This window comes from Indicator indicator, chromosome 32 (assembly GCF_027791375.1).
Source record: "Indicator indicator isolate 239-I01 chromosome 32, UM_Iind_1.1, whole genome shotgun sequence".
NCBI lineage: Eukaryota > Metazoa > Chordata > Aves > Piciformes > Indicatoridae > Indicator > Indicator indicator.
Genome location: NC_072041.1, coordinates 2556337 through 2577615, shown reverse-complemented (window position 1 = coordinate 2577615; position 21279 = coordinate 2556337). Strand labels below are relative to the sequence as shown.

Here is a 21279-nt window from a genome sequence, read left to right as displayed (position 1 = left end):
CCCAGTAAGCACATTCTTTTTTTCTACCAATAACTAGCTGGCTTGCAGCAGCAGCAGGGAGGAATGTGGGGAAGAAGCAGGCAGGAACTGCATGTTTTGGGGGTTCAAATGACCAAGAAGAAGAGGCAGGTTGCTCTTACTGGAACGAAGGAGGCCGGGAGTCTCCGATGCCTCCTGTCCTCTCGATGGGTGGTGGAAGGTCCGTGTGGCTCTCGGTGCACTGGGAGCCTGTGTCAGAGTGGGAGCTTTCAGCCAGGACCAGCTGCCAACAGAAAGCAGAGAGAGTTACACAGAAGGTGCCTTGGCCTTGGTCTCACACTGAGAGATCTTATTAATACACAGCTGAGGGGTGGGTGTCAAGAGGAAGGTGCCAGTTTCTTTTCAATGGTACTCAGCAACAGGACAAGGGGTGAGGGATACAAACTGGAACCCAAGAGGTTCCACCTCAACATGAAACTTCTTTGCTGTGAGGATGCTGCAGCCCTGGAGCAGGCTGCCCAGAGAGGTTGTGGAGTCTCCTTCTCTGGAGACTTTCAAAACCCACCTGGATGTGTTCCTGTGCGACCTGCCCTGGGTGATCCTGCTCGGGCAGGGGGGTTGGACTGAAAGACCTCCATAGGTCCCTTCAGAGCTCTATGATTTTATGATTCTATGATACACTTGTACATTCTGACACAAGGTGTTCAGCCACTGCTTTGCTAAGTAATCTGTGAGATCTAAGGGAAAAGAGAGGAAGTGCTTAGTGCCTGTGTGCATGGACTGCTGCCAGACTTCCATTAATCAGGTTACATTCAATCTCAACATGAAAACCTGCTCAATATTCCTGCAGGCACCACAGGATGACTCTCATCTGAGCACAGAAAAGCACACCATGCAGGGACTGCACTTCTGCTTGTGACTTGTCATTACAGCAGCTCTCTGAACAGCCCAAGCTCAAAACACCTGAGAACTCACAATCTGCTCTGGACCAATTCCCAATCTCAGAGTTGCCACCATCTCTGTTAAGAGTCTGAATTAAACCCCAAATCCACCCAATCTCAACAGCCCCACACTTTAGGAGAAGGAACTGATTCCTGATATTTCTCATATTTGCATCTTTTGTCTCCATTTTGTCTCTTAATGTTCCCTTAAGGCAGAGCTGCAGATAGGAAAAGTCACTTTCCAATAACGCCATGAAAGGCAGGAGAGCATCTCATAGAATGGGTTGGGTTGGAAGGGACCTTAAAGATCATCCAACCCCCTGCCATGGGCAGGGACACCTCTCACCAGCCCAGGTTGCTCAAGGTCTTGAACACCTCCAGGGAGGAGGCATCCACAACCTCCCTGGGCAACCTGTTCCAGTGCCTCCCCACCTTCACGGAAAGAATTTCTTCCTCATCTCCAGTCTAAATCTCCCCTCCTCAAGCTTCAACCCATTCAGTCTCTTCAATCATTCAACCTCCATTCAGTGTGCCCAGTGTGACATCTTTAATCAGCAGATAAACAGACTCAGAAAGGAAGCTAAAAATGATTCATCTGTTCCAACAGTCCACTGACCACACACAACACTTCCTGGCCACTACCAACACAAATTAGACTTGAACGAGTGCCCCGGAGGTGAAAAGGTTTAGATCCTATTACCAGTCCCCTGAGCCACCTAATCACTCTGCTGAGTCTCTTTAAACAGCATCATTATAAGATCTTTAATTAAATAAATGCTCAAATAATTATATAGGTTATTAACTTTCACTAAGAGGCAAAAAGGTCTCAGCTTTCCTCTCTTTTCAGCTGTGGAAGAACCAGCCTCATAGAAGAGATTGTGAGTCTGGCTCTCTGCTCTGGTGCACCTGCAGCACTGTGTCCAGTCCTGGTGCCCCCAGCATAAGAGGGACCTGGAGTGGCTGAAAAGGGTCCAAAGGAGGCCACAAAGATGATCAGAGGACTGAAGAACTTCCCCTGTGGGGACAGGCTGAGAGAGTTGGGGCTGTTCAGCCTGGAGAAGGCTCCAGGGACACCTTAGAGCAGCCTTCCAGTACCTGAACAGGGCTACAGGAGAGCTGGAGAGGGACTTTGGACAAGGGCTTGGAGAGATAGGATGAGAGGGAATGGCTTTGAGCTGGAAGAGAGCAGATTTAGACTGAAAATCAAGAAGAAATTCTGCACAGTGAGGGTGGGGAGACACTGGAACAGGTTGCCCAGGGAGGCTGTGGATGTCCCCTCCCTGGAGGTGTTCAAGGCCAGGCTGGATGAGATCTTGAGCAACTTGGGCTGGTGGGAGGTGTCCCTGCCCATGGGAGGGATGTTGGAACTGGATGATCTTCAAGATCCCTCCCAACCCATTCTATGAATCTATGAAAGAGATTCCACCAGTAACTGGTTAATTTAGCAAGGATTAATTCTAATACAATCATCAGGGAGATGCTGGCTGTTAAGGAAGGGGCTGGAGAAGGAGAGGGAACAAGATAGAAGGGGTTGGTGCTCAGGAAGCAGTGTGTTCCTCCTAGGAGCACAAACCATAAATATGTGAAAGCAAACACAGAGAGGCTGTCAGAAAGGAACTGCCTGAAGACAAAACACTTCTCCAGCACCACATGGAGACAGCTGCATTATTCAAACTCTTATCACCAAAGCAAGAGTGACAGAGGAAAGACTGAAGGGAAAAAATAAGATGAGCTTCTCTAATAACTTGGTAATTAAGGTTTCTTTCTTTCAGGTGGGGAAGTTAATGGGAGATGTTTAGAAAGCATATTTGGAGCTGTAAGAGTGCTTCTGAGCCTGGCTCGTCCCCTGGGGAATCTCTCTGCAACTAACAAAATCAATCCAAGGGATAAAAAGAAGCAAATAAAAAGGAAGTGTGTGTAGGCAGGATCTCCACAGCCCCTCACCCTTCACACTGTAAACTGTATCAAGCTATGCAAACAAGCACCTGGCCCCACTTCTTTGAAAGCAGGGAAACATCTTCCTCCTTTCTGCTGATGGCAACATTTGTCTCAAAGATGAGCTTGATGCAAAAAAAAAAAAAAAAAAAAAAAAAAAGAGATGAGCCAACAAGATAAATCCTTCCAATATTTCAGGATATTTGTTCCTCAACATTACCCAGCTCCTGGAGGGAGAAGCCTTGGTGATGCAGAGCCCCTTATGAAAGCAAAGCCAAGAGTCTGACCCAGGCTGCACTGCTGAGCAGAAGCAAAATCCACTGCAGCAAAGCTACTCCTTTGTGAATATTGCCTCTGGGCTGTGATTTCCTGAAGGATAAGGCCCTGGGCACCTGCTTCTTATTGACCTTCAGTAGGATGTAGAGTCACAAAGAGCCTCAGACTCTGCCATTTCCATTGTAAAGGCAAGAGGGCTGCAGAAATTACCCACACTGATCATTCAGCTGCATTCAGGAACTACACTTTTAAACTGGAATCAATTCCCTGTCACTCAACTCAGATGTGTTCCAACTCCTGGAGACTTAGCCAGTGTAACACTAAGCCAGTGCAAAACCTAACTCAGGGAAAAACCTAAGCCAGTGCAACACCTAAGCCAGTGTAACACCTAAGCCAGAGCAACACCTAAGCCAGTGTAACACCTAAGCCAGTGCAACACCTAAGCCAGTGCAACACCTAAGCCAGTGTAAAACCTAAGCCAGTGCAACACCTAAGCCACTGTAACACCTAAGCCAGTGCAACACCTAACCCAGTGCAACACCTAAGCCAGTGCAACACCTAAGCCAGTGTAACACCTAAGCCAGTGTAACACCTAAGCCAGAGCAACACCTAAGCCAGTGTAACACCTAAGCCAGAGCAACACCTAAGCCAGTGTAACACCTAAGCCAGTGTAACACCTAAGCCAGTGCAACACCTAAGCCAGTGTAACACCTAAGCCAGTGTAACACCTAAGCCAGTGCAACACCTAACCCAGTGTAACACCTAACCCAGTGCAACACCTAAGCCAGTGCAACACCTAAGCCAGTGTAACACCTAAGCCAGTGCAACACCTAACCCAGTGTAACACCTAACCCAGTGCAACACCTAAGCCAGTGCAACACCTAAGCCAGTGTAACACCTAAGCCAGTGTAACACCTAAGCCAGTGCAACACCTAAGCCAGTGTAACACCTAAGCCAGTGTAACACCTAAGCCAGTGCAACACCTAAGCCAGTGTAACACCTAAGCCAGTGCAACACCTAAGCCAGTGCAACACCTAAGCCAGTGCAACACCTAAGCCAGTGCAACACCTAAGCCAGCGCAACACCTAAGCCAGTGTAACACCTAAGCCAGTGCAACACCTAAGCCAGTGCAACACCTAAGCCAGTGTAACACCTAAGCCAGTGTAACACCTAAGCCAGTGTAACACCTAAGCCAGTGTAACAGTTAAGCCAGTGCAACACCTAAGCCAGTGCAACACCTAAGCCAGTGTAACACCTAACCCAGTGCAACACCTAAGCCAGTGTAACACCTAAGCCAGTGTAACAGCTAAGTCAGTGCAACACCTAAGCCAGTGCAACACCTAAGCCAATGCAACACCTAAGCCAGTGTAACACCTAACCCAGTGCAACACCTAAGCCAGTGTAACACCTAAGCCAGTGCAACACCTAAGCCAGTGCAACACCTAAGCCAGTGTAACACCTAAGCCAGTGTAACACCTAAGCCAGTGCAACACCTAAGCCAGTGCAACACCTAAGCCAGTGCAACACCTAACCCAGTGTAACACCTAAGCCAGTGTAACACCTAAGCCAGTGCAACACCTAAGCCAGTGTAACACCTAAGCCAGTGCAACACCTAAGCCAGTGTAACACCTAAGCCAGTGTAACACCTAAGCCAGTGCAACACCTAAGCCAGTGTAACACCTAAGCCAGTGTAACACCTAAGCCAGTGCAACACCTAAGCCAGTGCAACACCTAAGCCAGTGCAACACCTAAGCCAGTGCAACACCTAAGCCAGTGTAACACCTAACCCGGTGTAACACCTAAGCCAGTGCAACACCTAAGCCAGTGTAACACCTAAGCCAGTGTAACACCTAAGCCAGTGCAACACCTAAGCCACTGTAACACCTAAGCCAGTGCAACACCTAAGCCAGTGTAACACCTAAGCCACTGTAACACCTAAGCCAGTGCAACACCTAAGCCAGTGTAACACCTAAGCCAGTGTAACACCTAAGACAGTGCAACACCTAAGCCAGTGCAACACCTAAGCCAATGCAACACATAAGCCAGTGCAACACCTAAGCCAGTGTAACACCTAAGCCAGTGTAACACCTAAGCCAGTGTAACACCTAAGCCAGTGTAACACCTAAGCCAATGCAACACCTAAGCCAGTGCAACACCTAAACCAGTGTAACACCTAAGCCAGTGTAACACCTAAGCCAGTGTAACACCTAAGCCAGCGTAAAACCTAGGCCAGTGTAACACCTAAGCCAGTGTAACACCTAAGCCAGCGTAAAACCTAAGCCAGTGTAACACCTAAGCCAGTGTAACACCTAAGCCAGTGTAACACCTAAGCCAGTGTAACACCTAAGCCAGTGCAACACCTAAGCCAGTGTAACACCTAAGCCAGTGTAACACCTAACCAGTAACCTAAGCCAGTGTAACACCTAACCCAGTGTAACACCTAAGCCAGTGCAACACCTAAGCCAGTGCAACACCTAAGCCAGTGTAACACCTAAGCCAGTGTAACAGCTAAGCCAGTGTAACAGCTAAGCCAGTGCAACACCTAAGCCAGTGCAACACCTAAGCCAGTGTAACACCTAAGCCAGTGTAACACCTAAGCCAGTGTAACACCTGAGGCAGTGTAATACCTAAGCCAGTGTAACAGCTAAGCCAGTGTAACACCTGAGCCAGTGCAACACCTAAGCCAGTGCAACACCTAAGCCAGTGTAACACCTAAGCCAGTGTAACACCTCAGCCAGTGCAACACCTAAGCCAGTGTAACACCTAAGCCAGTGCAACACCTAAGCCAGTGTAACACCTAAGCCAGTGCAACACCTAAGCCACTGTAACACCTAGACCACTGTAACACCTAAGCCAGTGTAACAGCTAAGCCAGTGCAACACCTAAGCCAGTGCAACACCTAAGCCAGTGCAACACCTAAGCCAGTGCAACACCTAAGCCAGTTTACAACCTAAACCAGTGTAACACCTAAGCCAGTGTAACACCTAAGCCAGCGCAACACCTAAGCCAGTGTAACAGCTAAGCCAGTGCAACACCTAAGCCAGTGCAACACCTAAGCCAGTGTAACACCTAAGCCAGTGCAACACCTAAGCCAGTGCAACACCTAAGCCAGTGCAACACCTAAGCCAGTGCAACACCTAAGCCAGTGTAACACCTAAGCCAGTGTAACACCTAAGCCAGTGCAACACCTAAGCCAGTGCAACACCTAACCCAGTGTAACACCTAAGCCAGTGTAACACCTAAGCCAGTGCAACACCTAAGCCAGTACAACACCTAAGCCAGTGCAACACCTAAGCCAGTGCAACACCTAAGCCAGTGTAACACCTAAGCCAGTGTAACACCTAAGCCAGTGCAACACCTAAGCCAGTGCAACACCTAAGCCAGTGTAACACCTAAGCCAGTGTAACACCTAAGCCAGTGCAACACCTAAGCCAGTGCAACACCTAAGCCAGTGTAACACCTAAGCCAGTGTAACACCTAAGCCAGTGCAACACCTAAGCCAGTGTAACACCTAAGCCAGTGCAACACCTAAGCCAGTGTAACACCTAAGCCAGTGTAACACCTAAGCCAGTGTAACACCTAAGCCAGTGCAACACCTAAGCCAGTGTAACACCTAAGCCAGTGTAACACCTAAGCCAGTGTAACACCTAAGCCAGTGTAACACCTAAGCCAGTGTAACACCTAAGCCAGTGTAACACCTAAGCCAATGCAACACCTAAGCCAGTGTAACACCTAAGCCAGTGTAACACCTAAGCCAGTGTAACACCTAAGCCAGTGTAAAACCTAAGCCAGTGTAACACCTAAGCCAGTGCAACACCTAAGCCAGTGTAACACCTAAGCCAGTGTAACACCTAAGCCAGTGTAACACCTAAGCCAGTGTAACACCTAAGCCAGTGCAACACCTAAGCCAGTGCAACACCTAAGCCAGTGTAACACCTAAGCCAGTGCAACACCTAAGCCAGTGCAACACCTAAGCCAGTGTAACACCTAAGCCAGTGTAACACCTAAGCCAGTGCAACACCTAAGCCAGTGTAACACCTAAGCCAGTGCAACACCTAAGCCAGTGTAACACCTAAGCCAGTGCAACACCTAAGCCAGTGCAACACCTAAGCCAGTGTAACACCTAAGCCAGTGCAACACCTAAGCCAGTGTAACACCTAAGCCAGTGCAACACCTAAGCCAGTGTAACACCTAAGCCAGTGCAACACCTAACCCAGTGTAACACCTAAGCCAGTGTAACACCTAAGCCAGTGCAACACCTAAGCCAGTGTAACACCTAAGCCAGTGTAACACCTAAGCCAGTGCAACACCTAAGCCAGTGTAACACCTAAGCCAGTGCAACACCTAAGCCAGTGTAACACCTAATCCAGTGCAACACCTAAGCCAGTGCAACACCTAAGCCAGTGCAACACCTAAGCCAGTGCAACACCTAAGCCAGTGTAAGACCTAAACCAGTGCAACACCTAAGCCAGTGTAACAGCTAAGCCAGTGTAACACCTAAGCCAGTGTAACACCTAAGCCAGTGCAACACCTAAGCCAGTGTAACACCTAAGCCAGTGTAACACCTAAGCCAGTGCAACACCTAAGCCAGTGCAACACCTAAGCCAGTGCAAGACCTAAGCCAGTGTAACACCTAAGCCAGTGCAACACCTAAGCCAGTGTAACACCTAAGCCAGTGTAACACCTAAGCCAGTGCAACACCTAAGCCAGTGTAACACCTAAGCCAGTGTAACACCTAAGCCAGGGTAACAGCTAAGCCAGTGCAACACCTAACCCAGTGCAACACCTAACCCAGAGTAACACCTAAGCCAGTGCAACACCTAAGCCAGTGTAACACCTAAGCCAGTGCAACACCTAAGCCAGCGCAACACCTAAGCCAGTGTAACAGCTAAGCCAGTGCAACACCTAAGCCAGTGCAACACCTAAGCCAGTGCAACACCTAAGCCAGTGCAACACCTAAGCCAGTACAACACCTAAGCCAGTGTAACACCTAAGCCAGTGTAACACCTAAGCCAGTGCAACACCTAAGCCAGTGCAACACCTAAGCCAGTGTAACACCTAAGCCAGTGTAACACCTAAGCCAGTGCAACACCTAAGCCAGTGCAACACCTAAGCCAGTGTAACACCTAAGCCAGTGTAACACCTAAGCCAGTGCAACACCTAAGCCAGTGCAACACCTAAGCCAGTGTAACACCTAAGCCAGTGCAACACCTAAGCCAGTGCAACACCTAAGCCAGTGTAACACCTAAGCCAGTGCAACACCTAAGCCAGTGCAACACCTAAGCCAGTGTAACACCTAAGCCAGTGCAACACCTAAGCCAGTGTAACACCTAAGCCAGTGTAACACCTAAGCCAGTGCAACACCTAAGCCAGTGCAACACCTAAGCCAGTGTAACACCTAAGCCAGTGCAACACCTAAGCCAGTGCAACACCCAAGACAGTGTAACACCTAAGCCAGTGCAACACCTAAGCCAGTGCAACACCTAAGCCAGTGTAACACCTAAGCCAGTGCAACACCTAAGCCAGTGCAACACCTAAGCCAGTGCAACACCTAAGCCAGTGCAACACCTAAGCCAGTGTAACAGCTAAGCCAGTGCAACACCTAAGCCAGTGTAACACCTAAGCCAGTGTAACACCTAAGCCAGTGCAACACCTAAGCCAGTGCAACACCTAAGCCAGTGTAACACCTAAGCCAGTGTAACACCTAAGCCAGTGCAACACCTAAGCCAGTGCAACACCTAAGCCAGTGTAACACCTAAGCCAGTGCAACAACTAAGCCAGTGTAACACGTAAACCAGTGCAACACCTAAGCCAGTGCAACACCTAAGCCAGTGTAACACCTAATCCAGTGCAACACCTAAGCCAGTGTAACACCTAAGCCAGTGTAACACCTAAGCCAGTGTAACACCTAAGCCAGTGCAACACCTAAGCCAGTGTAACACCTAAGCCAGTGCAACACCTAAGCCAGTGCAACACCTAAGCCAGTGTAACACCTAAGCCAGTGCAACACCTAAGCCAGTGCAACACCTAAGCCAGTGTAACACCTAAGCCAGTGCAACACCTAAGCCAGTGCAACACCTAAGCCAGCGCAACACCTAAGCCAGTGTAACAGCTAAGCCAGTGCAACACCTAAGCCAGTGCAACACCTAAGCCAGTGTAACACCTAAGCCAGTGCAACACCTAAGCCAGTGTACCACCTAAGCCAGTGTAACACCTAAGCCAGTGCAACACCTAAGCCAGTGCAACACCTAAGCCAGTGTAACACCTAAGCCAGTGTAACACCTAAGCCAGTGTAACACCTAAGCCAGTGTAACACCTAAGCCAGTGCAACACCTAAGCCAGTGTAACACCTAAGCCAGTGCAACACCTAAGCCAGTGTAACACCTAAGCCAGTGCAACACCTAAGCCAGTGCAACACCTAACCCAGTGTAACACCTAAGCCAGTGTAACACCTAAGCCAGTGTAACACCTAAGCCAGTGTAACACCTAAGCCACTGTAACACCTAAGACAGTGCAACACCTAAGCCAGTGCAACACCTAACCCAGTGTAACACCTAAGCCAGTGTAACACCTAAGCCAGTGCAACACCTAAGCCAGTGCAACACCTAAGCCAGTGTAACACCTAACGCAGTGTAACACCTAACCCAGTGCAACACCTAAGCCAGTGTAACACCTAAGCCAGTGTAACACCTAAGCCAGTGTAACACCTAAGCCAGTGCAACACCTAAGCCAGTGTAACACCTAAGCCAGTGCAACACCTAAGCCAGTGTAACACCTAAGCCAGTGTAACACCTAAGCCAGTGTAACACCTAAGCCAGTGCAACACCTAAGCCAGTGCAACACCTAAGCCAGTGTAACACCTAAGCCAGTGCAACACCTAAGCCAGTGCAACACCTAAGCCAGTGTAACACCTAAGCCAGTGTAACACCTAAGCCAGTGTAACACCTAAGCCAATGCAACACCTAAGCCAGTGTAACACCTAAGCCAGTGTAACACCTAAGCCAATGTAACACCTAAGCCAGTGTAACACCTAAGCCAGTGTAACACCTAAACCAATCCAACACCTAAGCCAGTGTAACACCTAAGCCAGTGTAACACCTAAGCCAGTGTAACACCTAAGCCAGTGCAACACCTAAGCCAGTGTAACACCTAAGCCAGTGTAACACCTAAGCCAGTGTAACACTTAAGCCACTGTAACACCTAAGCCAGTGTAACACCTAAGCCAGTGTAACACCTAAGCCAGTGCAACACCTAAGCCAGTGCAACAGCTAACCCAGTGTAACACCTAACCCAGTGTAACACCTAAGCCAGTTTACAACCTAAGCCAGTGCAACACCTAAGCCAGTGTACAACTTAAGCCAGTGCAACACCTAAGCCAGTGTAACACCTAAACCACTGTAACACCTAAGCCAGTGTAACACCTAAGCCAGTGTAACACCTAAGCCAGTGTAACACCTAAGCCAGTGTAACACCTAAGCCAGTGTAACACCTAAGCCAGTGCAACACCTAAGCCAGTGTAACACCTAAGCCAGTGTAACACCTAAGCCAGTGTAACACCTAAGCCAGTGCAACACCTAAGCCAGTGCAACACCTAAGCCAGTGTAACACCTAAGCCAGTGCAACACCTAAGCCAGTGTAACACCTAAGCCAGTGTAACACCTAAGCCAGTGCAACACCTAAGCCAGTTCAACACCTAAGCCAGTGTAACACCTAAGCCAGTGTAACAGCTAAGCCAGTGCAACACCTAAGCCAGTGTAACACCTAAGCCAGTGTAACACCTGAGGCAGTGTAAAACCTAAGCCAGCGTAACACCTAAGCCAGTGTAACACCCAAGCCAGTGCAACACCTAAGCCAGTGTAACACCTAAGCCAGTGCAACACCTAAGCCAGTGCAACACCTAAGCCAGTGTAACACCTAAGCCAGTGCAACACCTAAGCCAGTGCAAAACCTAAGCCAGTGTAACACCTAACCCAGCGCAACACCTAAGCCAGTGTAACACCTAAGCCAGTGCAACACCTAAGCCAGTGTAACAGCTAAGCCAGTGCAACACCTAAGCCAGTGCAACACCTAAGCCAGTGTAACACCTAACCCAGTGTAACACCTAAGCCAGTGTAACACCTAAGCCAGTGTAACACCTAACCCAGTGTAAGACCTAAGCCAGTGTAACACCTAAGCCAGTGTAACACCTAAGCCAGTGTAACACCTAAGCCAGTGCAACACCTAAGCCAGTGTAACACCTAAGCCAGTGTAACACCTAAGCCAATGCAACACCTAAGCCAGTGTAACACCTAAGCCAGTGCAACACCTAAGCCAGTGTAACACCTAAGCCAGTGTAACACCTAAGCCAGTACAACACCTAACCCAGTGCAACACCTAAGCCAGTGTAACACCTAACCCAGTGCAACACCTAACCTAGTGTAACACCTAAGCCAGTGCAACACCTAAGCCAGTGTAACACCTAAGCCAGTGCAACACCTAAGCCAGTGCAACACCTAAGCCAGTGAACACCTAAGCCAGTGTAACACCTAAGCCAGTGCAACACCTAAGCCAGTGCAACACCTAAGCCAGTGCAACACCTAAGCCAGTGCAACACCTAAGCCAGTGCAACACCTAAGCCAGTGTAACACCTAAGCCAATGCAACACCTAAGCCAGTGCAACACCTAAGCCAGTGTAACACCTAAGCCAGTGTAACACCTAAGCCAGTGTAACACCTAAGCCAGTGCAACACCTAAGCCAGTGCAACACCTAAGCCAGTGCAACACCTAAGCCAGTGTAACACCTAAGCCAGTGTACCACCTAAGCCAGTGCAACACCTAAGCCAGTGTAACACCTAAGCCAGTGTAACACCTAAGCCAGTGCAACACCTAAGCCAGTGTAACACCTAAGCCAGTGCAACACCTAAGCCAGTGCAACACCTAAGCCAGTGTAACACCTAAGCCAGTGTAACACCTAAGCCAGTGCAACACCTAAGCCAGTGTAACACCTAAGCCAGTGTAACACCTAAGCCAGTGTAACACCTAAGCCAGTGCAACACCTAAGCCAGCGTAACACCTAAGCCAGTGTAACACCTAAGCCAGTGCAACACCTAAGCCAGTGCAACACCTAAGCCAGTGTAACACCTAAGCCAGTGCAACACCTAAGCCAGTGTAACACCTAAGCCAGTGTAACACCTAAGCCAGTGCAACACCTAAGCCAGTGTAACACCTAAGCCAGTGCAACACCTAAGCCAGTGTAACACCTAAGCCAGTGTAACACCTAACCCAGTGTAACAGCTAAGCCAGTGCAACACCTAAGCCAATGAACACCTAAGGCAGTACAACACCTAAGCCAATGTAACACCTAAGCCAGTGCAACACCTAAGCCAGTGTAACACCTAAGCCAGTGCAACACCTAAGCCAGTGCAACACCTAAGCCAGTGTAACACCTAAGCCAGTGTAACACCTAGCCCAGTGTAACACCTAAGCCAGTGCAACACCTAAGCCAGTGCAACACCTAAGCCAGTGCAACACCTAAGCCACTGTAACAACTAACCCAGTGTAACACCTAAGCCAGTGTAACACCTAAGCCAGTGTAACACCTAACCCAGCGCAACACCTAAGCCAGTGTAACACCTAAGCCAGTGTAACACCTAACCCAGTGCAACACCTAAGCCAGTGTAACACCTAAGCCAGTGTAACACCTAAGCCACTGTAACACCTAAGCCAGTGTAACACCTAAGCCAGTGTAACACCTAAGCCAGTGCAACACCTAAGCCAGTGTAACACCTAAGCCAGTGTAACACCTAAGCCAGTGTAACACCTAAGCCAGTGCAACACCTAAGCCAGTGTAACACCTAAGCCAGTGTAACACCTAAGCCAGTGCAACACCTAAGCCAGTGTAACACCTAAGCCAGTGTAACACCTAAGCCAGTGCAACACCTAAGCCAGTGTAACACCTAAGCCAGTGCAACACCTAAGCCAGTGTAACACCTAAGCCAGTGCAACACCTAAGCCAGTGTAACACCTAAGCCAGCGCAACACCTAAGCCAGTGTAACACCTAAGCCAGTGTAACACCTAAGCCAGTGCAACACCTAAGCCAGTGCAACACCTAACCCAGTGTAACACCTAAGCCAGTGTAACACCTAAGCCAGTGTAACACCTAAGCCAGTGCAACACCTAAGCCAGTGTAACACCTAAGCCAGTGTAACACCTAAGCCAGTGCAACACCTAAGCCAGTGCAACACCTAAGCCAGTGCAACACCTAAGCCAGTGTAACACCTAGGACACTGTAACACCTAAGCCAGTGCAACACCTAAGCCAGTGCAACACCTAAGCCAGTGCAACACCTAAGCCAGTGTAACACCTAAGCCACTGTAACACCTAAGCCAATGCAACACCTAAGCCAGTGTAACACCTAAGCCAGTGAACACCTAAGCCAGTGTAACACCTAAGCCAGTGTAACACCTAAGCCAGTGTAACACCTAAGCCAGTGTAACACCTAAGCCAATGCAACACCTAAGCCAGTGTAACACCTAAGCCAGTGCAACACCTAAGCCAGTGTAACACCTAAGCCAGTGTAACACCTAAGCCAGTGTAACACCTAAGCCAGTGTAACACCTAAGCCAGTGCAACACCTAAGCCAGTGTAACACCTAAGCCAGTGTAACACCTAAGCCAGTGCAACACCTAAGCCAGTAACACCTAAGCCAGTGTAACACCTAAGCCAGTGCAACACCTAAGCCAGTGTAACACCTAAGCCAGTGCAACACCTAAGCCACTGTAACACCTAAGCCAATGCAATACCTAAGCCAGTGTAACACCTAAGCCAGTGTAACACCTAAGCCAGTGCAACACCTAAGCCAGTGTAACACCTAAGCCAGTGTAACACCTAAGCCAGTGTAACACCTAAGCCAGTGCAACACCTAAGCCAGTGTAACACCTAAGCCAGTGCAACACCTAAGCCAGTGTAACACCTAAGCCAGTGTACCACCTAAGCCAGTGCAACACCTAAGCCAGTGCAACACCTAACCCAGTGTAACACCTAAGCCAGTGTAACACCTAAGCCAGTGCAACACCTAAGCCAGTGTAACACCTAAGCCAGTGCAACACCTAAGCCAGTGCAACACCTAAGCCAGTGCAACACCTAAGCCAGTGCAACACCTAAGCCAGTGTAACACCTAAGCCAGTGTAACACCTAAGCCAGTGTAACAGCTAAGCCAGTGCAACACCTAAGCCAGTGCAACACCTAAGCCAGTGTAACACCTAAGCCAGTGTAACAGCTAAACCAGTGCAACACCTAAGCCAGTGCAACACCTAAGCCAGTGCAACACCTAAGCCAGTGTAACACCTAAGCCAGTGCAACACCTAAGCCAGTGTAACACCTAAGCCAGTGTAACAGCTAAGCCAGTGCAACACCTAAGCCAGTGCAACACCTAAGCCAGCGCAACACCTAAGCCAGTGTAACACCTAAGCCAGTGCAACACCTAAGCCAGTGTAACACCTAAGCCAGTGTAACACCTAAGCCAGTGTACAACTTAAGCCAGTGCAACACCTAACCCAGTGTAACACCTAAGCCACTGTAACACCTAAGCCAGTGTAACACCTAAGCCAGTGTAACACCTAAGCCAGTGTAACACCTAAGCCAGTGCAACACCTAAGCCAGTGTAACACCTAAGCCAGTGTAACACCTAAGCCAGTGCAACACCTAAGCCAGTGTAACACCTAAGCCAGTGTAACACCTAAGCCAGTGCAACACCTAAGCCATGTAACACCTAAGCCAGTGCAACACCTAAGCCAGTGTAACACCTAAGCCAGTGCAACACCTAAGCCAGTGCAACACCTAAGCCAGTGCAACACCTAAGCCAGTGTAACACCTAAGCCAGTGTAACACCTAAGCCAGTGTAACACCTAAGCCAGTGCAACACCTAAGCCAGTGTAACACCTAAGCCAGTGTAACACCTAAGCCAGTGCAACACCTAAGCCAGTGTAACACCTAAGCCAGTGTAACACCTAAGCCAGTGCAACACCTAAGCCAGTGTAACACCTAAGCCAGTGCAACACCTAAGCCAGTGTAACACCTAAGCCAGTGTAACACCTAAGCCAGTGCAAGACCTAAGCCAGTGTAACACCTAAGCCAGTGTAACACCTAAGCCAGTGTAACACCTAAGCCAGTGCAACACCTAAGCCAGTGTAACACCTAAGCCAGTGTAACACCTAAGCCAGTGCAACACCTAAGCCAGTGTAACACCTAAGCCAGTGTAACACCTAAGCCAGTGTAACACCTAAGCCAGTGCAACACCTAAGCCAGTGTAACACCTAAGCCAGTGTAACACCTAAGCCAGTGCAACACCTAAGCCAGTGCAACACCTAAGCCAGTGTAACACCTAAGCCAGTGTAACACCTAAGCCAGTGTAACACCTAAGCCAGTGTAACACCTAAGCCAGTGCAACACCTAAGCCAGTGTAACACCTAAGCCAGTGTAACACCTAAGCCAGTGCAACACCTAAGCCAGTGCAACACCTAAGCCAGTGTAACACCTAAGCCAGTGTAACACCTAAGCCAGTGCAACACCTAAGCCAGTGTAACACCTAAGCCAGTGCAACACCTAAGCCAGTGTAACACCTAAGCCAGTGTAACACCTAAGCCAGTGTAACACCTAAGCCAGTACAACACCTAAGCCAGTGCAACACCTAAGCCAGTGTAACACCTAAGCCAGTGCAACACCTAAGCCAGTGTAACACCTAAGCCAGTGCAACACCTAAGCCAGTGCAACACCTAAGCCAGTGTAACACCTAAGCCAGTGTAACACCTAAGCCAGTGTAACACCTAAGCCAGTGCAACACCTAAGCCAGTGTAACACCTAAGCCAGTGTAACACCTAAGCCAGTGTAACACCTAAGCCAGTGCAACACCTAAGCCAGTGTAACACCTAAGCCAGTGCAACACCTAAGCCAGTGTAACACCTAAGCCAGTGTAACACCTAAGCCAGTGCAACACCTAAGCCAGTGTAACACCTAAGCCAGTGTAACACCTAAGCCAGTGCAACACCTAAGCCAGTGTAACACCTAACCCAGTGTAACATCTAAGCCAGTGTAACACCTAAGCCAGTGCAACACGTAAGCCAATGCAACACCTAAGCCAGTGCAACACCTAAGCCAATCTAACACCTAAGCCAGTGTAACACCTAAGCCAGTTCAACACCTAAACCATTGTAACACCTAAGCCAGTGTAACACCTAAGCCAATGCAACACCTAAGCCAGTGTAACACCTAAGCCAGTGTAACACCTAAGCCAGTGTAACACCTAAGCCAGTGTAACACCTAAGCCAGTGTAACACCTAAGCCAGTGTAACACCTAAGCCAGTGCAACACCTAAGCCAGTGTAACACCTAAGCCAGTGTAACACCTAAGCCAGTGCAACACCTAAGCCAGTGCAACACCTAAGCCAGTGTAACACCTAAGCCAGTGTAACACCTAAGCCAGTGTAACACCTAAGCCAGTGTAACAGCTAAGCCAGTGTAACACCTAAGCCAGTGTAACACCTAAGCCAGTGTAACACCTAAGCCAGTGTAACACCTAAGCCAGTGCAACACCTAAGCCAGTGTAACACCTAAGCCAGTGCAACACCTAAGCCAGTGTAACACCTAAGCCAGTGTAACACCTAAGCCAGTGCAACACCTAAGCCAGTGCAACACCTAAGCCAGTGTAACACCTAAGCCAGTGCAACACCTAAGCCAGTGTAACACCTAAGCCAGTGCAACACCTAAGCCAGTGTAACACCTAAGCCAGTGCAACACCTAAGCCAGTGTAACACCTAAGCCAGTGTAACACCTAAGCCAGTGTAACACCTAAGCCAGTGCAACACCTAAGCCAGTGCAACACCTAAGCCAGTGTAACACCTAAGCCAGTGCAACACCTAAGCCAGTGTAACACCTAAGCCATGCAACACCTAAGCCAGTGTAACACCTAAGCCAGTGCAACACCTAAGCCAGTGCAACACCTAAGCCAGTGTAACACCTAAGCCAGTGTAACACCTAAGCCAGTGTAACACCTAAGCCAGTGCAACACCTAAGCCAGTGTAACACCTAAGCCAGTGTAACACCTAAGCCAGTGCAACACCTAAGCCAGTGTAACACCTAAGCCAGTGTAACACCTAAGCCAGTGTAACACCTAAGCCAGTGCAACACCTAAGCCAGTGTAACACCTAAGCCAGTGCAACACCTAAGCCAGTGCAACACCTAAGCCAATGTAACACCTAAGCCAGTGTAACACCTAAGCCAATGTAACACCTAAGCCAGTGTAACACCTAAGCCAGCGCAATACCTAACCCAGTGTGACACCTAAGCCAATGCAACACCTAAGCCAGTGCAACACCTAAGCCAGTGTAACACCTAAGCCAGTGCAACACCTAAGCCAGTGCAACACCTAAGCCAGTGTAACACCTAAGCCAGGGTAACAGCTAAGCCAGTGTAACACCTAACCCAGTGTAACACCTAAGCCAGTGTAACACCTAAACCAGTGTAACACCTAAGCCAGTGTAACACCTAAGCCAGGGTAACACCTAAGCCAGCGCAACACCTAAGCCAGTGCAACACCTAAGCCAGTGTAACACCTAAGCCAGTGTAACACCTAAGCCAGTGTAACACCTAAGCCAGTGTAACACCTAAGCCAGTGCAACACCTAAGCCAGTGTAACACCTAAGCCAGTGTAACACCTAAGCCAGTGCAACACCTAAGCCAGTGTAACACCTAAGCCAGTGTAACACCTAAGCCAGTGTAACACCTAAGCCAGTGTAACACCTAAGCCAGTGCAACACCTAAGCCAGTGTAACACCTAAGCCAGTGCAACACCTAAGCCAGTGCAACACCTAAGCCAGTGTAACACCTAAGCCAGTGTAACACCTAAGCCAGTGTAACACCTAAGCCAGTGCAACACCTAAGCCAGTGTAACACCAAAGCCAGTGTAACACCTAAGCCAGAGCAACACCTAAGCCACTGTAACACCTAAGCCAGTACAACACATAAACCAGTGTAACACCTAAGCCAGTGCAACACCTAAGCCAGTGTAACACCTAAGCCAGTGTAACACCTAACCCAGTGCAACACCTAAGCCAGTGTAACACCTAAGCCAGTGTAACACCTAAGCCAGTGCAACACCTAAGCCAGTGCAACACCTAAGCCAGTGTAACACCTAAGCCAGTGTAACACCTAAGCCAGTGCAACACCTAAGCCAGTGCAACACCTAAGCCAGTGTAACACCTCAGCCAGTGCAACACCTAAGCCAGTGTAACACCTAAGCCAGTGTAACACCTAAGCCAGTGTAACACCTAAGCCAGTACAACACCTAAGCCAGTGCAACACCTAAGCCAGTGTAACACCTAAGCCAGTGCAACACCTAAGCCAGTGTAACACCTAAGCCAGTGCAACACCTAAGCCAGTATAACACCTAAGCCAGTGCAACACCTAAGCCAGTGTAACACCTAAGCCAGTGTAACACCTAAGCCAGTGCAACACCTAAGCCAGTGTAACACCTAAGCCAGTGTAACACCTAAGCCAGTGCAACACCTAAGCCAGTGCTAACACCTAAGCCAGTGTAACACCTAAGCCAGTGCAACACCTAAGCCAGTGTAACACCTAAGCCAGTGAACACCTAAGCCAGTGCAACACCTAAGCCAGTGTAACACCTAAGCCAGTGCAACACCTAAGCCAGTGTAACACCTAAGCCAGTGTAACACCTAAGCCAGTGTAACACCTAAGCCAGTGTAACACCTAAGCCAGTGCAACACCTAAGCCAGTGTAACACCTAAGCCAGTGTAACACCTAAGCCAGTGCAACACCTAAGCCAGTGCAACACCTAAGCCAGTGTAACACCTAAGCCAGTGTAACACCTAAGCCAGTGCAACACCTAAGCCAGTGTAACACCTAAGCCAGTGCAACACCTAAGCCAGTGTAACACCTAAGCCAGTGCAACACCTAAGCCAGTGCAACACCTAAGCCAGTGTAACACCTAAGCCAGTGTAACACCTAAGCCAGTGTAACACCTAAGCCAGTGCAACACCTAAGCCAGTGTAACACCTAAGCCAGTGTAACACCTAAGCCAGTGCAACACCTAAGCCAGTGTAACACCTAAGCCAGTGCAACACCTAAGCCAGTGTAACACCTAAGCCAGTGTAACACCTAAGCCAGTGCAACACCTAAGCCAGTGTAACACCTAAGCCAGTGTAACACCTAAGCCAGTGTAACACCTAAGCCAGTGCAACACCTAAGCCAGTGTAACACCTAAGCCAGTGTAACACCTAAGCCAGTGCAACACCTAAGCCAGTGCAACACCTAAGCCAGTGTAACACCTAAGCCAGTGCAACACCTAAGCCATGTAACACCTAAGCCAGTGCAACACCTAAGCCAGTGTAACACCTAAGCCAGTGTAACACCTAAGCCAGTGTAACACCTAAGCCAGTGCAACACCTAAGCCAGTGTAACACCTAAGCCAGTGTAACACCTAAGCCAGTGCAACACCTAAGCCAGTGTAACACCTAAGCCAGTGCAACACCTAAGCCAGTGTAACACCTAAGCCAGTGCAACACCTAAGCCAGTGTAACACCTAAGCCAGTGTAACACCTAAGCCAGTGCAACACCTAAGCCAGTGTAACACCTAAGCCAGTGTAACACCTAAGCCAGTGTAACACCTAAGCCAGTGCAACACCTAAGCCAGTGTAACACCTAAGCCAGTGTAAAACCTAAGCCAGTGTAACACCTAAGCCAGTGCAACACCTAAGCCAGTGTAACACCTAAGCCAGTGTAACACCTAACCCAGTGCAACACCTAAGCCAGTGTAACACCTAAGCCAGTGTAACACCTAAGCCAGTGTAACACCTAAGCCAGTGTAACAGCTAAGCCAGTGCAACACCTAAGCCAGTGCAAAACCTAAGCCAGTGTAACACCTAAGCCAGTGTAACACCTAAGCCAGTGTAACACCTAAGCCAGTGCAACACCTAAGCCAGTGTAACACCTAAGCCAGTGCAACACCTAAGCCAGTGTAACACCTAAGCCAATGCAACACCTAAGCCAGTGTAACACCTAAGCCAGTGCAACACCTAAGCCAGTGTAACACCTAAGCCAGTGCAACACCTAAGCCAGTGTAACACCTAAGCCAGTGTAACACCTAAGCCAGTGCAACACCTAAGCCAGTACAACACCTAAGCCAGTGCAACACCTAAGCCAGTGCAACACCTAAGCCAATGTAACACCTAAGACAGTGCAACACCTAAGCCAATGTAACACCTAAGCCAGTGCAACACCTAAGCCAGTGTAACACCTAAGCCAGTGTAACACCTAAGCCAGTGTAACACCTAAGCCAGTGCAACACCTAAGCCAGTGCAACACCTAAGCCAGTGTAACACCTAAGCCAGTGTAACACCTAAGCCAGTGTAACACCTAAGACAGTGCAACACCTAAGCCAGTGCAACACCTAAGCCAGTGCAACACCTAAGCCAGTGTAACACCTAAGCCAGTGTAACACCTAAGCCAGTGTCAACACCTAAGCCAGTGTAACACCTAAGCCAGTGTAACACCTAAGCCAGTGCAACACCTAAGCCAGTGTAACACCTAAGCCAGTGTAACACCTAAGCCAGTGTAACACCTAAGCCAGTGTAACACCTAAGCCAGTGTAACACCTAAGCCAGTGCAACACCTAAGCCAGTGTAACACCTAAGCCAGTGTAACACCTAAGCCAGTGTAAAACCTAAGCCAGAGTAACAGCTAAGCCAGTGTAACACCTAAGCCAGTGCAACACCTAAGCCAGTGAAACACCTAAGCCAGTGTAACACCTAACCCAGCGTAAAACCTAAGCCAGCGTAACACCTAAGCCAGTGTAACACCCAAGCCAGTGCAACACCTAAGCCAGTGTAACACCTAAGCCAGTGCAACAGCTAAGCCAGTGCAGCACCTAAGCCAGTGCAAAACCTAAGCCAGTGTAACACCTAAGCCAGTGTAACACCTAAGCCAGTGTAACACCTAAGCCAGTGTAACACCAAAGCCACTGTAACACCTAAGCCAGTGCAACACCTAAGCCAGTGTAACACCTAAGCCAGTGCAACACCTAAGCCAGTGCAACACCTAAGCCAGTGTAACACCTAAGCCAGTGCAACACCTAAGCCAGTGCAACACCTAAGCC

At 49.0% G+C, this 21279-nt stretch overlaps 1 protein-coding gene across 2 annotated transcripts in view; it reads right to left on the bottom strand.

Annotated features, from left to right (window-relative positions):
- The window catches only part of DVL1 (dishevelled segment polarity protein 1), a 98593-nt gene that overhangs the window by 37043 nt on the left and 40271 nt on the right, over positions 1-21279 (bottom strand). For both annotated transcript variants that reach the window (XM_054394892.1, XM_054394893.1), the window contains exon 3: positions 141-262. In XM_054394892.1, coding sequence (XP_054250867.1) covers positions 141-262 — 122 coding nt within the window. The remainder of the gene's footprint in view (positions 1-140; positions 263-21279) is intronic.